Source organism: Hoplias malabaricus, chromosome Y (assembly GCF_029633855.1).
Source record: "Hoplias malabaricus isolate fHopMal1 chromosome Y, fHopMal1.hap1, whole genome shotgun sequence".
NCBI classification, from domain to species: Eukaryota; Metazoa; Chordata; class Actinopteri; order Characiformes; family Erythrinidae; genus Hoplias; species Hoplias malabaricus.
In genome coordinates this window covers 21,463,314-21,480,241 of record NC_089820.1, presented here as the reverse complement: position 1 = coordinate 21,480,241, position 16,928 = coordinate 21,463,314, and the positions used below count along the sequence as shown (strand labels likewise).

At 40.9% G+C, this 16,928-nt stretch overlaps 1 protein-coding gene across 1 annotated transcript in view; it reads right to left on the bottom strand.

The window, feature by feature from the left end:
- The window catches only part of LOC136679078 (transmembrane protein 8B-like), a 227,492-nt gene that overhangs the window by 112,826 nt on the left and 97,738 nt on the right, over window positions 1-16,928 (bottom strand). The window contains exons 3-4 of the mRNA XM_066657358.1: window positions 16,367-16,574; window positions 158-291 (exon numbers count right to left, since the gene is read on the bottom strand). Of these exons, the coding sequence (XP_066513455.1) occupies window positions 158-291; window positions 16,367-16,574 (342 nt within the window). The remainder of the gene's footprint in view (window positions 1-157; window positions 292-16,366; window positions 16,575-16,928) is intronic.

The window sequence follows — 16,928 nt, the reverse complement described above, 5'->3', positions numbered from 1 at the left end:
TGAGTAATAAAATTATCCCATAAACATGTGGGCAAGGGGCAGATTGGTTTAATGAATATTACTCTTATGAAGCTATGGCTTTCACCTACAAGGTTTTCTCAGGACAGCATTGATGCGCTGCCTGTGGTTAAGTGCAATAACAAAAAAGTCCACTCACTTGTAGAGAACTGATCTGTTGTGAACTGGGATCATCTGGTCTATGAAGTAGCCAGGATACAGCACTGAAATCCCAATGAGCCTCTGGACTATGAGCTGAGGCTGGAAGAGGTATTGGCATTCTTCATGAAGACCCTGTAAAACAAAGAATCAAGAAATCAGATTAAACACGCTAAACCATGGCTGTAAATTTATAACACAATATTTCAAACTTCAAATGTGATATACATTTGATTTATGTTTTTTTTTTTTAATTAAAGGAAGATTATTTGGGGAACATATACCATATACATTTCAGTAATTGTGAATATTTATCCAGCCAACAAACTTAAATAACACCCAGTTGGTTTTCCTGCAGACTCCCATTGTCAGAATTCATAAAGTATATTGCTGTTGTAATTTCACTGCCTTTCTTACATTACATTCCCATCTAATAATGGAAATGATTAGAATTGTACCTCCGCCTCAACTGAGTATCTCCAATCAGAATTTCAGGCTTGCGGGTATGCCAGAGTGCAAAGGCCAGGTTAAACCATGTAAAAATTCCATGACTATAGATGTGAATTGAGAGAACCAAGAAAAACTTGGCGGCAGAGAAATAAGAGAACAGAGTTAAAACAGTGAAAATGTAATTAGAGGATTATGAGAACTAGGCAAAAAGTCCGAAACCTAGAGTTCATGTACCTTGCTTCTCATTGCTGTGCATCTCTGGGTGGGGTAAACAGGAAGAGACACTGGAACTGGCCTTTCTGAACAGGCTGATTGTACAGGAGAAAAATGGTGCTGTGGTGTCTTAACCTTGTGCTTTATTGAAACTTAATTTCATGTTAAATATATCAAACACTGCTGATAGCATATGCTTTATGTAAAATCACAATGATGGCTGTTTGAAAACTGCATTCTTCCAAGCCGCAGTTTGATATAAAATGATGAATCTCAGCTCAGCATTGAGCAAAATCTAATCGCCAGTGTCACCCTACGCTTGGCTGAAAAATGAGATGATAAAATTACTAAGAAAAGATAGGGTCTCCTGCCGAGACCCAGTTACTGTGGTAACTATAAAGAGTTATCACGGAAGCATCACATTCCATAACTGCCATCCATCACTCTGTTGTGTGACACCTTTGCCTGATTCTGCTTTGGCAGCTCACACCTCGCACTGTGGAAAGAGATCAAACAAAAGACTTGCAGCAACTGACACGTATGATATTTATTGTACAATGACGTGAAGCCAGCTACAAGGACTAGAAATCGTGGGCCATTAAACAAGAGTATGAACGAGAACAAAAATATGTTAATAAGGTGTTATTTTTATCTTGCTAAATCTGTTGTTTAAGCACAGAATCAAGTCCCAGGTTTCATTCCTGCTCTCACTGAAAGCTGCATTGCTTTATGGAGTTTTTTACTGTACATAATGATGGCAATTTGTGTTTCTTTCATTGTTTTAGACACAGCTAATCCCTTTTGCAAACAAGCTGTCCTATCATGGAACCTTGTGGCACACCACACTTTTCCAGATTTACTCCACACTCTGACCTTTAATCCCATGTTTCAGATAATCTTAAAGCTCTGCTTTGCTAGCTATGCCTTGAAGCTAACATACAGCATTCTACATACAGCACCCTGAAGTAATTTTACAGTTTTATAAATGTTTTCTTCTGAGAAATGTGCCTTAAATCCAGCAATCCTACACCTAATCAATACTCTAGATACTGAATGTCCTCAGTTGTGTAACAAGGCTTAGCGCTTGTAAAATCAAACCTCCCCATCCTTTCATGTTTCAAACACATACAGAAAAGGGAACAAGTGTTAACGCTGCCAAGAAACACTTTCAGTTCCCACTCCAGGACTAGCTGCACCAGTCCTGTGACTACAAGAAACAAGATCCGCCACTGATGCTGGGCTTTTGTTGGAGCTAGTGGCGGGAGATCAGTGTGGGCCCAGGATGCTGGGAGATCTATATTAGTTGCATGAGCGGTAAAAGGCACGTTCATTTCGACAGAAGCCAAAGGTGTTGCGGGGCCCAATTAAAGAGCAGATGAGCTCTATAGATTTGCAAGGACAAATTTTCACAGGGAGATTGCAAAGCGGGATGAGGTTGGAAGGAGAAGAGAGAAGGAGGTTGGAGGCGAAGGAAAGAGGGACGGGTGGGGGGTACTGGGGGGGGTGCCTGGGAGCTTGTGTTATTTATTACGGTACACCCTGCCAAATTACAATGCAGCATTTCATCATTCACCCCCTGGCCTCTCTCTCGCAGGTACCCCTGCCCTCAAAGACATTCATCACTGTCGAGCAGCTAGCAACCACCTCCCACTTTCCTCTTGGTTTTCCACCTCCTCCTCCTCCCTCTGTCCTTTTCCTCTTCCACCTTCTTTCTGTCTGTTAGAGCTACCTCCAAGCCAGGCAGTATTTGGTCTCCTTTCCAAGAACGGAAATTCTCCGAAACACAATTACCCAGAATCTCCACTAGCAAGCAATCCAGTGCCCCAGCAGAAAAGAAAGAGCACCTATCTATTTTTCCATTGACTCCCACTGTCACGGTTCAGAGGACAGTTCAATGTACCACAGTTTGTTTTTTTATTTTTTTGTCCTCATCTTTGTTGTTCTAATCTGGCGTACTGTACTTTCCACCTCAGATGACGGGAGAATGTTGGTGGGGTTGATTCTAATATACTCCATACCTTGCGGCGGTCCTGTCAAAGACCTTGCTGCAAATCACCTGCGGTTTCCCGTGGAGGTCACTCAGCCATGTTATTACTGCATAAGGTAGCGAACGAGCAGCTGATTTATCGCCACGCTCCTGTCAACTCCAGCGCTAAAACAATAACGCACAGAGTGTCAGTCCCTGGCAACTCTTGCCAACTACTTCCACAGCTGAAATGCCAATCCACAAAGCAAGAGAAGAAAAAGCTAATTGGCTTGCGGTGCTGTGCAGTTAATTATACGAGGCTTTTCACTGCCTCGGTGGTTATCTCATAATTAGATCTTCATTAATTCTTCAACACAAAAGCATGTCGAATGTATTTTTTAGAAGAAGGGGGGAAAAAGCAAGAGATCAACAAAGGCGATTGTGTTTGTACAGAAAGCGGGAACATGCGCTATTGTTCCCTGCTGTTGTGGAGAACCTGCTTAACAATGGCTGAGTACCTGTTTCTCTGCGATTACACCCCCGCTATTGGCGCTGGGTGTTCACTAGGTCCATTAGCTTCATCATGGGGACTTCAGGTGTTAAACAGGCCCTGAATGATTCATGCGTCTGATTCTTTCAATGACTTTCACCAACTACAGAAATATAGAAAAGTGAAAATGTACTTTGATCATCATTGCACAGCACTGCAACCAAAGTCAGTCTCTACAGTAACCCACACACACTAATGAGTGATTAGGCTGTGTGAACACGCAGGCGCCCAGAGTGGTGCGCAGCCACCTCAGCACCCAGTGAGCAGTTAAAATCAATGTTTGCAATTTTAATAAATAAATAAAAACTTTTTATATATATATAAAACTAGAACCCTTTTTTCTAGCAGTGAAAACAGAATACACTCATCATTCAGAGTCTGTGAGAATCATACCCTGTATAATACATTACCTCTGCTTCACCCATCAAGTATACGACCTCATCTTCCACAATGTAAGAATCCATCTTCTATCTGCCTTATGGATACTGCCTCCAAGAGTATTACAGTGTCATGTTCATACACACAAGCCCATTGTAAAGGCACTTTAGCATATAAGCTCCTTCAACTCATAGCTCCGGTCGCCTTGGCATGCTGGAGGGCGTCCATGCTAATGGTGATGAAACACATTCTCATTTCATTATGGCCTATTTTGTGGATGCGCTTGGCTGGGCAGGTGTCGTTGCCCGGGCCGTTTGTGGAGCCGTGCATTGCTCATTATCTCCCGTGTATTATCAAGGTCTAATTCGCTCTCGGCTTGATTAGCGGCCTCATTCATTTGGCTACTAGCCGTCCAGCAATCACTTATCCTGCCAGGCACCGAACTAAAATAGTCTCACCATGTGGGATCTGTCTACTGGATAATGACTGAGACCTCGTGTCTGGACACACAGAGGACAATTTACTGTCAGCAGGACCACAATTGAGCGAGCTTCCTGTTAGCGCCTTGTTCATTTCCGTATTGCAGCACTGCTAATTGGCATGTCATTGCCAGCAACAACAAAAGCAGGGTGTAATTCGATATTGAATCAAGTGGAGATATTTTGCCACAATCACAGATGCTTCGACTGATACCACGTGTGTACAAGTCTGACCATTATTTAACACCCCTCATTGTTAGTAAGTTCAGCTACTGTAGCATGCAATGGATGCAATGGTATTGGATTGGTCACTATGTTCCAGGATCCATCATCAGCACCTGAGCTTACTAGCTATCATGGCAGTCACTGATAAAACAGCTTATCAATAACCTTAATTTCATAAGAAATAATATATGACCATAGTGCTTTATTTTTTATTTCATTTTACAGAACTTCATGGAAAATTATTTTTATGAGGATGGTCCTCTTCAGCTAAAGCAAAACTCGTCCTTTACAACTGTAACATGTTTTTGCCTTCTTTAAAATTAAGTGAATAGATCCTGGAGGGGATATATTTTACCCATTATCCACAAGTGAACATAAATCTGGTGCCTTAGGGTTAAACACCTAGGTCACTCTTCTCTCTGTCTAAACAGCCCTGTTTAGAATGCCCTGTTTTCTGATGTAGACAGTGTTTTATGGGGCGTGGCCTAATGGTCAAAGGACTAGTCTTGCCGGTTCAATCCCCAAGGCCGGTGGGAACATCCACGGCTGAAGTGCCCATGAGCAAGACACTGAACCCACAGCTGCTCCCTGGGATGACTGTGTTCACAACTCCTAGTGCACTAGTTTACTGCCACAGATGGGTTAAATGTGGGAGATACATTTCGTTGCATGATGTACAATGACAAATAAATGCACATTATAGAAACTTAATTTGCAGGGGGGTCCAGATTTAAGGTAAGGACCAGAACCTTCATAAAATGTATAGCACAGGAATATCAGCTTTGTTTACAAGTTTGTGTAAATTATATACTTACAATGTGATATACAGCATGCCAAAGTAACCTCAGATTTCTAAGCATTATTTGTTTATTTGGGCTCTTTTTAACAGTGTGACAAAGCTCCTTTTAGACAGTTCCCTGTCTCCCACCCTTCCTCTATTACAGAGATGGTTGATTTCTGATGTGCTTCCCACTAAGCAAACAGGAAAAAAATAAAAATTAAAAAATTAAAAAAAGCATCACTCCTTGAATCAAAATGGTGTAACGGCACTGATGGCAGGATAATAAGGATTGGAAGGAATAGCAAAAACCACTGGCACCATTAAATAACAAACTGGAGAAGGAGCTCCATCTGTTGTTTGTGCATGGCTGCATGCATAGAGTACAGGCACAGCTGGTGCTGAAGAAAGCAGACATAGCCACCATGTTTCCCTCTCCCCCACCCAGCAGACCCCTGTCCTCTCACTGGCGTCGTCTCTAAGGCCAGAAATATGTCAGCTAGGCCAGCGGAGCATCTTCAGAAAATCTTGGTTCAATTCTGTGATCAGGCAGCTCAACTGTGTCAAGAAGACAACGACGCTAGAGTGAGACAGAGAGAACGAGGGACAGAAAAGAAACCAATAACTGGCTGAATGAGGAGTCATCCATATGCTGCTGCTTATGTCCCAGCGCTTCATCTCTGCTCTTTTGCTGATGCTGCTTTTTGGAAACAAAGTGATTCAGCTGTCCAGGAAAAGCAAGCTCATAGAGAGTAGCATTTCTCAAATCATCAGATGTACCTGAAATGGGATCTAGTAGGTACCCAAGTGTGGGATCTGAAATGTCTTTGCACAGCTGTATTTACCACACTGTAAAAGTGTATCATTCACGATTATATCGTCATAATTTTTAAAATTATTTTAAAAATCAGCATTGTGATAATCATGATATTCTGACTTGTTTATTTAATGATGTCATGAAGTTACACAATATGGTATAAGTTTTTTGCATTTACGTTGGAAAGTGACTCCAAAAAGAGGGGGGGGGGTGGTTATAGAACATTTGATGTACAATAAACCATGGTGCTATGTAAGAAATTAATGGTTGTGTGGTAGATTTATAACCCTGTGAAGGACTGGCGCCCCCTCCAGGGTGTGTTGCCGCCTTGTGCCCAATGATTCCAGGTAGGCTCCGGACCCACCGCGACCCTGAACTGGATAATCCCTTACAGACAATAAATGAATGAATGAATGAATGAATGGAAGATTTATATGCTACATTATTTTTGTTCATAAAATATCAGTATCTTAGTAAGTTACCGATGCTTACAAATTAAGCATATATTTACAGATTTTTTGTCGCTTCTTCTAAATATTTGAACCTGTTACATCTTTAGTAAAATAAAACTTTTATACATTTTAAATATAATTAATTCAATGTGGTTTATATTTAAATATTTTTGTTGCAATAGTGTGTTCTTGAAATTATTAAAAGTATTTTTCAGTGTGGGGCGGCACGGTGGTGCAGCAGGTAGTGTCGCAGTCACACAGCTCCAGGGACCTGGAAGTTGTGGGTTTGATTCCCGCTCCGGGTGACTGTCTGTGAGGAGTGTGGTGTGTTCTCCCTGTGTCCGGGTGCTCCGGTTTCCTCCCACAGTCCAAAAACACACGTTGGTAGGTGAATTGGTGACTCAAAAGTGTCCGTAGGTGTGAATGTGTGAGTGAATGTGTGTGTTGCCCTGTGCAGGACTGGCGCCCCCTTCAGTGTGTATTCCCCGCCTTGCGCCCAATGATTCCAGGTAGGCCCTAGACCCACCGCGACCCTGAATTGGATAAGCAGTTACAGAGAATGAATGAATGAATGAATTTTTCAGTGTTTTGTCATATTGCTAAGAACATCATTACTGCCAAAATACCCTGAAATATTGTGATATCATTGTAGGGCCATATTGGCCACCCCTAGTGGATAGGATCTTCCAGAAATGTTGACTTGGACATACAGTTTAAAAAACAGATCTTAAATCAGACTTTTCTGTGGATTGTGGGAATGGGGATCTGGATGCCACCAACCTACACACTGTGTAACAAGCCCACCCAGCCAGTTTTTATGTGGTCTGCATATGTCAAAAAACATGGGATAAAATGAGCTGATCTGATTTTTCTCCACTCATGTCTTAGAATTGTTTGAATTGTCCCACCTCCTCCTCAGAGTCACATTGCTGGAAGTATGTTTATGTGAGAGCACAATGACAAGGTTAAAGAGGAAAACCAACACAAGTAGCTCAGAGAAATAAAAGCACTGATAAAATATGGAGAAAATGACAATGGAGAAAAAAGAGAACTGAGCAAAAACAGCTAAACAACAGAGCTTCTGCTCCTTGCTCCAACCTGCTGTGCTCTCAGACTGGTATAAACAGTGGCTCACTCTCATTTAAAGCAACAGGTTGCTTTGAACAGGGATGTTTGGGGAATGTGCTGCTGTGGTGTGTGATCCTTGTCGTATTTTGACCAAAGCAGGTGACAGACCATTCATTATGACCCCAGAACTCACTTGTAGAAAACGTAGAGAAAATGTTTTATTTATGAAACTGTACTTAACTTTAGATTTTTAACATTGAAAAAGTAATTAACCATGGGGTATCTTTTTTCTAGAAAAAAAAAACAGTTGAGATGGCCATACAAATGTCCATTTTTCTACATCACTGTTTGACTAAACACTAAAATCCACACAAACTCTGCATCTATAAAATCTCCAAGCTACAGCACAAATCACATTTATTTTTATCCGACTCACAACGGCAACTCAGTAGTCAACAAAAGAAGCCAGCGAGAGCTGGACAGAGCAACAAGGAATGAAAAACTCTACTGATCTGTCCCTGATCTGATGTTACCGATGCAACATCACAGACAAAATTTTGGATGGAAAACTTAACAGGCCCCAGGGACCAAACAGTGAATGCAGCAGTGTACAGTCAAGTAGAGTAGGTACCATGCAGTGGCAAAGTGCCATTATATATGTCTAGAGGCCTTCTGGAACCCCAAAGGAAAATCCTGCTCAATGCATCCAGCATTCAAACCAAAGTTCTGCTTTTGTCTAATCTACAATGTCATTATTGGAGCAACCAACTCTATTCATCCATGCATTATGTCTCCCCACCTCCATCAGAGTCACATCAATGTAGTAATGACCTGGCTGACAGTCGCAATCTCCAAGGCCTACTGCAGTTCCACTTGCCAGAATGAGAAATCTGGGGCTTCTCACTTTGCTACTTTGTTGGTTGCCTGTTTTATTTATTTATTTATTTATTTTTTGGGGGAAGCTCTGACTGCATTAGCCTAAGTGCCACCTTATTAAATTTTATTGCCCTGCAACCTGGGTCCTGTAATGGTGATGCTTTCCCTGCTGCCTCCTCTTCGCAAAAACACTATTAGAGCATGCTCTGAACCAGCCAAGGCTCGAGGGACGCAAGGGCTTAGACCAGACTTTGCACGCTGATCAAACACCATCTCTGCTTCATCAAATCCTGTCTCTTTTCCACTGAACCTATCACCTGTGAAAAGACTTTGACTTTGCCCCCTATAATTCGTTACCAACTCCCTTGGATATATGAGGAGCACACTGTTTGTTCTATTGTGTTTCCTATCACTGTGTTAAAGAAGCGCAATGCTGCTTTTAATGCTGGATGCAGTCTTTTTTTTTAGTTTTGTTTCAGAGTTTCTTGCCTGTGCATGGCACAGTAGAATTGAAGACACTAGCACTGCCACACAGCTCTGGGGTTCAGTTCCCTCCTATGGTGGAGGAGTTTAGTGTGTCCTTAAAGTGTCTGTGTGTGTTTTCTTTGCATAGATTGGTTTCCTTCCACAATCCAAAGTAGGTAGACTGACTCGCTTTGAGAAACTCCATCTGGTATGAGTGTGTGAATGTGCGATGCCTTATGATGGACTGATGCCCTGCACAGGGTGTGTTCCTGCCTTACAGTCAGTGATTCTGGGTAAGCTCCAGAGTCAACGTAACTCTGATCAGAAGGAAGTGGTTACAGAAAATGAATGTTCCCTGCTGGTCTTGCATTATCATTGCCTTGTGCTTGCCTGCTCTGACTATATTTTTTCAGATTTGCTTCCTATCTTGCTTTCCTTATGTTCAGCTTAGACCTATGCTCTTCTAACCTCTGAGTGTAATCCTGAACATAGGCTTGATATAAACTTTGGGTTGTAAAGGTATAGATCCTCATATTAGATCAACAAAAAGGGCAGAAATAGTTAATTTGTTTGGAATCCATTTGGAGTTAATAATGCCTCTACTTTGGGCACAAGTAGCAGGGCAAAATTCAGCATCTCAGTAGCAGCTAATTAAGAAACAAATCGACACTAAACTGACAGTTTCCCTTCTTTTGTATGGCATCTGCCCAAAAACAACGGACGCTCTGGGTTGAAATCATATCTCTACGCTGCTGACAGCTCCCAATTAGCCACTGATTCAGACTCAGAGTCTGGTTCGCAGGAGACAAACTGTCAGTCCACAGAGCTTGTGGTCGCTGCTAAATTCCCACAGCGGCTCTAGCCTAAAGAGACGGCTAGCTTATCCATGCTGCCGCAATTTCCTTCGTTTCAACCCCCACCGTTTTCTCGCCCTCCCACCTCCCTGACCATCCACAGCCATCTGCTCGTGTGACCGTCTGCCTGCCGAGCTGCCCCTTGATTAGCCGCCCAGAGACTCGCATGGAGCTCATCAGCAGAAACTAGCACTCTCTCGTGCTGCTGTAATGATTCACCTCCGTGCACCATTGTACCCTGCATCAGTGCAGCTGCCACAGTGCAAGCTGTTGTTTGTCACAGAGTTACTCGAGCAACACTGGCCAGGGAGGGACAGATTTACCACAATAACACGCCGGATATTTCCTCGAGTATATTCTATTAACCTCTTAAACTGCAAGGGCTTGTATGCAGCCCTACTGTCCGTAGACGCCTGTTATAATTAGAGAATTTCAATACTTTAAGGCACACACATTCAATTATAAGTTCTAACAGCTTTAACAATCTTCATGCTCAGTGCCAACCAATGAATAGAGCCCCCAACACTGGACAGTAGATCACACCATTCCCTGTAGTGATGGAGCTCCATCTGATACCTTCTACTTCTGTACCATTTTCTATATTCACTGTAGATTTTATGGTGCATTGATTGCATACATCTTGTTCATGTGTGTCTATTAGGTGCACAATAATGTTTTAAAGTTTTTTTTATATAATATAAATCGTTCATGAATTCAAATTCTCTTGTTTTTTGTAATTTTATGGTAACCATTGCGTAGTATTAAAAATGTTATGTATTAATATGTTATGTTTACTTTCACTAACATCAAAATCACCATCTTTAAATCATCAAAACTGAAACAAGAACAGAACAAATCGATGCATATGCTTTGTCCGGCACTTCTTCTTTGACAGCACTCATAATGAATGCAGTGAAGAAAAAATTCCATCTTGCTTGCCATTTTCCAACTATTTAATTTTAAATTTATATTTTGTTGAATATAATAAGAATGGTCATTTTTATGCTACAAAACAGTTAGTAAAAAATGACAAAATGCAGGAGAATTTTGAATTACAATTACAAAAATATACTGTACAGTTAATAAATAGCTAGATTTTAAAACCACTACTGTACTTCTAAAGGGGTCTGAATTCTAATCCTTTTCCATAAGTGAACCGTTCTAGAACAGTGTGTTTAAAATGAGAGCTTTGTTCTACCCTGTTTAAAAAGCCCTGTTAAGAATGATCAATCTCAACACCTATTCCTTTAAATCAGAATGATCCACAGCTCAGTTTAGTGCGAGAACCCAGGACTGAAGAATGAGGTGCCAGGGCTCTTCTTTTTCATTCTCATTTTCTCCACATTTCATTAGTGCTTTTATTTCTCTGAACGTGTGTTTGTTCTGCTCAATTTAACTATGCCTATGCTCTCACGTGTAAACATGGATCTAGAGCTTTGATTGGAGAGTCTCAGAGGAGTCTGCACTTTACTAATGATGGATCACAAAGTTAGACCTCGTTGTTTTGCACTATGTTCTCATATTAAAGCAGCCCGCAAAAATGGCTGGAGGTCATGTTTCACGGTGTATGTGTTGTTGGATCGCCCAATAAGAGTACCTGAACTCACTAAAATTTCAGGGGCTGATTGCTATCATATACTCACAGCAATATTCCAACACCTAGTCTAAAGCCCTGCCCCTCAAATTCTTAAAAAGTAAAACACTGTCTAAAGGTCCAAAGGTTTAAAGTGATCAGTGGTTCTGTGTGCTCAAGTGTATTTAGACTGTAGGGCACTGAGTTATTAAGAGCCAGGATTAATTACACTTTGTAATATCAAACTTGTTTGGTCAGATAGCATACACACTGACTCTCAAGCTGTCCAACTGTTCCTGAGACATCTGCTGCAGTGCTTTCTAATCTTAACTACACTGACCAAGTACAGCCAAAGGACACTTTGTCCTTACAGTGGAGGTCTGTACCACTGCTAAAACTCTGATATTCACTACAGGGAAAAAGTTCAGACACTCCAAACCCTTCAAGTCCATGTTGCTGTAGTGCAGTGCTTGATAAATAAAAGATTCACTTTTACAGCAAGGCTCTGTGCTTGTGTCCACACTAATTAACCATTCCAGCAAGTTCCTGCTAGGAGTCGATTGTCTGGTGTGGTCACTCCTCAGGTCCAGTGGAAATTCTAGTGTGCCCCATAGCCACTTATAATTGGTCTCTGGTAGGAAGAGCTCAGAGAGAAGCAGCCTTCACAGCCACAGAGCACACCAGGAAGAGAATACTGTTGATAATCCAGCCATCCCTCCGACTGCAACCCTACAGTTAATTAAAGGGAAAAGCTGAAGCCTGGCTAGGAGCGGGAGAAGTCATGCAGAAGGACATTGCTTGATAAAGTGACTTTGTGGAGCGGTGGCAGCACAGTGGCATACCTCAAGGGCATATACTTGGGTCTAAAGATTCTAGTTAGCATGGATGAAGTGTATTCTAACTTCTGATTTACAGAATAAATGACATTGGTACATGGGCAACTCACTCAGGTTGCAAGGATAAAGATGCTGTGATTATAGCTTTCTATACAAAATTCAACAGAGTGAAAATCTACAGTTGAGATAGCACCGGCCCTAGCACTGGGCTTAAAGCTGTAGAATATACTGGCAGGAAATCAGAATGAACAAGGTCTATAGTAGTCCTTTCGTTTACATAAACATTCATAGCTGATGTGCCCTTGAGCAAGGCACCTAACGCCTGACACACTAAGGCTATGTTCACGTTACCAGACTAAAGTTACTTAAAGAAACACATTAGATTTGCATTTTTCTGCATAATTAATTTATAGCTCTGTGCTGGAATCAGTGGGGAGGGGGAGGAAGGGGTGGTGGCAACAGAAGCTCTCTTCTCCCAATTACATTTATCAATGTGATTGCACATGCCGTTTCAGGGACTGATTTGTTCACATTTCACACAGAAACAGGTCCCTTACTTGTATGAATGTCAAGATCGCCAAATCTGGAATCGGATTTGATTAATGAGACTTGTAATATGAACCTAGCTTTTGGTGGCTACCTGTTACTCCAGGGCTCTGTGTGTGACCTAAACACTCATGAGGTTTAAAAATATTAACTCCCTGAAATATGTAATTACCTGTGAAGGCAAATAATTACTGTCTCCCATGGCCAGTATCCACAAGAGATTAGTTCAACAAAATGCTGGAGTATTCTTTTAAGAGTCTCCAAAAAAGACTTCCACCCTATTGCTTTCATCCAAAACCCCAGTTTTGGCTGCGCACACAGTATAGGCAATTACCCAGACATAATAGATGACTTGAGCTAAATGGCTGGTGATCAAACCAGTGAAGTGTGAACTTTTTTTCTAGGGGAACAAAAAAAAATCTTATACGTACATAATATTGGTGCCCACATAAATCTCATTCCTGAAAGGGATGTGCTTTATGCCTGCATTAATATGCACAGACTCTGCTCATTCCCCCAACCACAGAACATTTTTAATTGGCTACTTACCGCAGATTGGCCTCTGCTTGTACCGCTCACACATGGCAAACGTCTACTTTTTTTTTTTTCTCAGCTGTTGATAGCCACATATGCTTTGATTTTGCAGCTGTGTTTTAATGATCTCACATGAACATTAGAGTTTCAAGGAATCGTACTTAATTATATTATCTATATGATTCACATTTCTGAACTTCCATGTGAAACTGGAATGTTTCGAACTGTGATAAACATCAGCTTAAAGCAACTCTACTTAATATTTTACTTCAAATTTATTTTGAAGCTTCACTGACTTGTAATAGGGAGAACAGAGTCTCTGATATTGCTACTCCTGTCTCAGCAGTGCAGAAACTGTACTATGGAACTTTGAGGTGGACAGGAAATAATCCCATGCCCCTGATTTCAGGACAGTTCTGTATAGGCAAAGTACACTCTCCGACTTTAAAGGGAGCAAAATACAATTTTATTTTACCGAATGTTGCTTTAAGCTCTGTTTGAATTGTGCTGAGTGATTATCTCAGATGGGTCATTTTTGCCCAACACATAAGAAGTTCAACTGCTCCACAATCCAGTGCTGGGTAGATTTACACCTCTCACCCACACTTGGCACTTAGCATGGTGACCTCACAACTCAAGATCTGTTGAGATGATGACCCCAGATTTTCATGACATTTCTACATTATGATTTTTTATGGTTTCTTGTAGGAATCACAAAAATGTGCCTGAAAAACTGTTGTGGGAAAACGTTACACAGAAGGATGGCATAGAAGTATGCATAAGGTTAGGATTAGGGTTAGGCACAGGGATTAGTTTTAAGGTTAGGGGCAGGGTTAAGTCTTCACACTGTAGTACGTCAAAGAGAATAATATATTGTGTACACAATGTTTTACACACACTCCTAATATTAAATGTACAAATTCATATTAAGACCAGGCTTGGTATTACTCAACCAAGAAGCAAGACTGGACTTTAAACCCACTGTTGTACCTTTAAAAGTACATTTGCACTGTTTGTACCTTTATGAATAACAATGTACCTCTACTGTACCTGTTTTTCTTAGAGTTTGGGACTAATGTGGCCCTGTGAATTTCTGAGACATTTTCATTTCCTGGATGGAGAGATGATTTAACTGATGATTGTGTAGGACAAGTAACAGAAGTAACAGAAAACCCTTTTATAAACACAAAATACACAACAGAAGTCAATGGGCAGAAGCTTAAGTTGTTTCAAATGACTGGGATTTCTGTTCTTGCTCTAAGTATTAGGTGTACACATGTTTAAAAGTGTTTGTGTGACATATAATTGTAATTTAAAATTCAATTGTTCTACCTTTGGTCATTTTATGGCAATTGCTATGTTTTATTAAAAATAATAATATGCCTAAAAGAAGTACACCTTATAGAAGTAAGCTTCAGCATTTCTGTACAGATTAGGTTTTAAAAAAGGTTGTAGGATTGGCTCATATTTCAGTTTGTCCGTGATGTACATCATGTAATCCCTGCTATCTGTTGATTGCTGTCAGACCATTATTCCATTGTAGCAATTTAACCCCCATATTTCACAGCCTTTTTCAGCGCAGTAAAAAAATGTTGACTCAACAAACAACGAAAAGTGCATTTGGTTGAAAATGTTTATGTGCCGCAATGAAATTAGTCCTATATCCATTAGAGGGGGGATAATGGTGGTCCTAAGTGCAAATCACTTGCTAATTTACGTGAGATTATATGTAGAATATTAACGCATGAATCCAGGTCTGAGTCTCAAGAACATGACTCTTTTAAACGCTTTCAATTTACTGCTCTCTCTCTCTCTCTCTCTCTCTCTCTCTCTCTCTCTCTCTCTCTCTCTCTCTCTCTCTCTCTCTCTCTCTCTCTCTCTCTCTCTCTCTCTCTCTCTCTCTCTCTCTCTCTCTCTCTCTCTCTCGTCATTTCAATTTCCCCTGAGGGGAACAATAGGAACAGAGTGGTCCAGCCTGCTGTACGTTTGTGTTGACTTGCAGAAAGCCATTACGAGGCCCTAATTTAGCAACTGCTGACACGTTATAATTTAAGCATATCCCATGATGCATGATTGACCCAGACTGTAACCCCAATAATTGTGTTCTTTCAAGAAGTAAATGCATTTTATTGGCTGTTTTTCTCCAGAGGAAATAGAAAGGGGACTGCTATGATTCTGGAACATGGACGAATGCATCTGAAGTTCATCAGTAAGAAAAAGCTGGTGGCTGTTTTAAATTACTTATTTTATCCAATCAGATGCTTCCATTTTATCATGCATGGACATGCAGTACTCAGTTAATTAAGGTGCAAATTATATGCACACAAGAGGGATGCCAAGAGTTTTTCAAAAGTTTTGGTTAAATTAAAAGTTAAGACGTAAAAACCATAGCTAAAGAGGTGTGTCCTAAAGTTACGGTGCATTAGAAACGTACCATCTCAGAAAATTTTGTAATGGTACTCATGGGGACCAGGTGTCCAATACTTCAGACATCTGGTTCCATTCCCTAACACTGAACACTATTAAGACTCTGTATGGTTCTGTTATACAAATTTTTTATACAATAAGTGCTTTCTACATGGAGAGCTCTGAATTTACTTTAAATCATAATAACTAAATGATGCCGAACCTTGGAAAAGTTGGTGGAATTCACTTTGATAATGAATTTGTCTGTATCCCAATGCCTGAGCGCAGTGTCAGGGACTATGTACTGAATAAATGGCATTGTCCTTCAGAGCAGACATTAAACCGAGACCCTGACTCTCTTAGGTCATAAAAGATCCAGGGAAAAAGAATTGGGTGTGATCCTGACTTCCTGCTAAAGCTTCCACTGTGGTCACTTTTTTATAAAGTACTTTCAGGGTTTTGAAACACTCCATATATGTGTAAATATCATCCTCATGTTCCTGTTTTCTTCTACTTAGCGTCGTACATGTGTAAAACTTTCAGCAGCTACACTTGCTGTCCACTTGTTCTAGATTTAAAAGAGTAATAATTCATATTTTATGAAACAATGATTTTCTTATCAAAACAACACCAATGTCTGTGTTTTGAGCAGGTGTACCCAAACTTTTATGGAGGACCCTTTTGCAAATGACACATTAGACTGAATTCAGTGAAGTACATTTGACTCTGACAGGCCAGTCTCACCTTGACTGAGATTTTCCCTTCGTCCTTTGGCAGGTGTGCGGCCAGGAACCAATCTCCAGGGAGTGGGCTGGTGACATTGAACACTCCGGTGGTCCGGTTGGGCAACGTCCACGTCAGAGTGACAGCGAATGACCCTGGGATGATGGTGTCCCGTGGGAAGTGTGTGTTGAGAGGGTTGATCACGGGTGGAGCACCTGACCTGAAATATCTGCCAAAGAGAAACACAGATACTGTTTTAACATCACGGTGGGCAAGTGCTTCACCCACCATGCTGACAATGGACTAGGACTGTAACGAAACAGCTATTATACTGACACCTTGTGGTTAAAAGGTGTCAGAGATTCTGTAGTACAACGATTTTAAAGTGGAGGACCCACTCTATGGAGGATAAATTGGTTCATTCAGATACTACAATGCAATTAGACTCCTCATCTGAGCTGGACTTGAAAAAAAATCATCACCTTTGTATTCTTCCTTTAAATAATAAACAACCAAATTGCTGAGTGAAACTGTCCATAAGAGACTGGGTGAATGTTTGAATTTGTCCACAGGTGTGTGAATG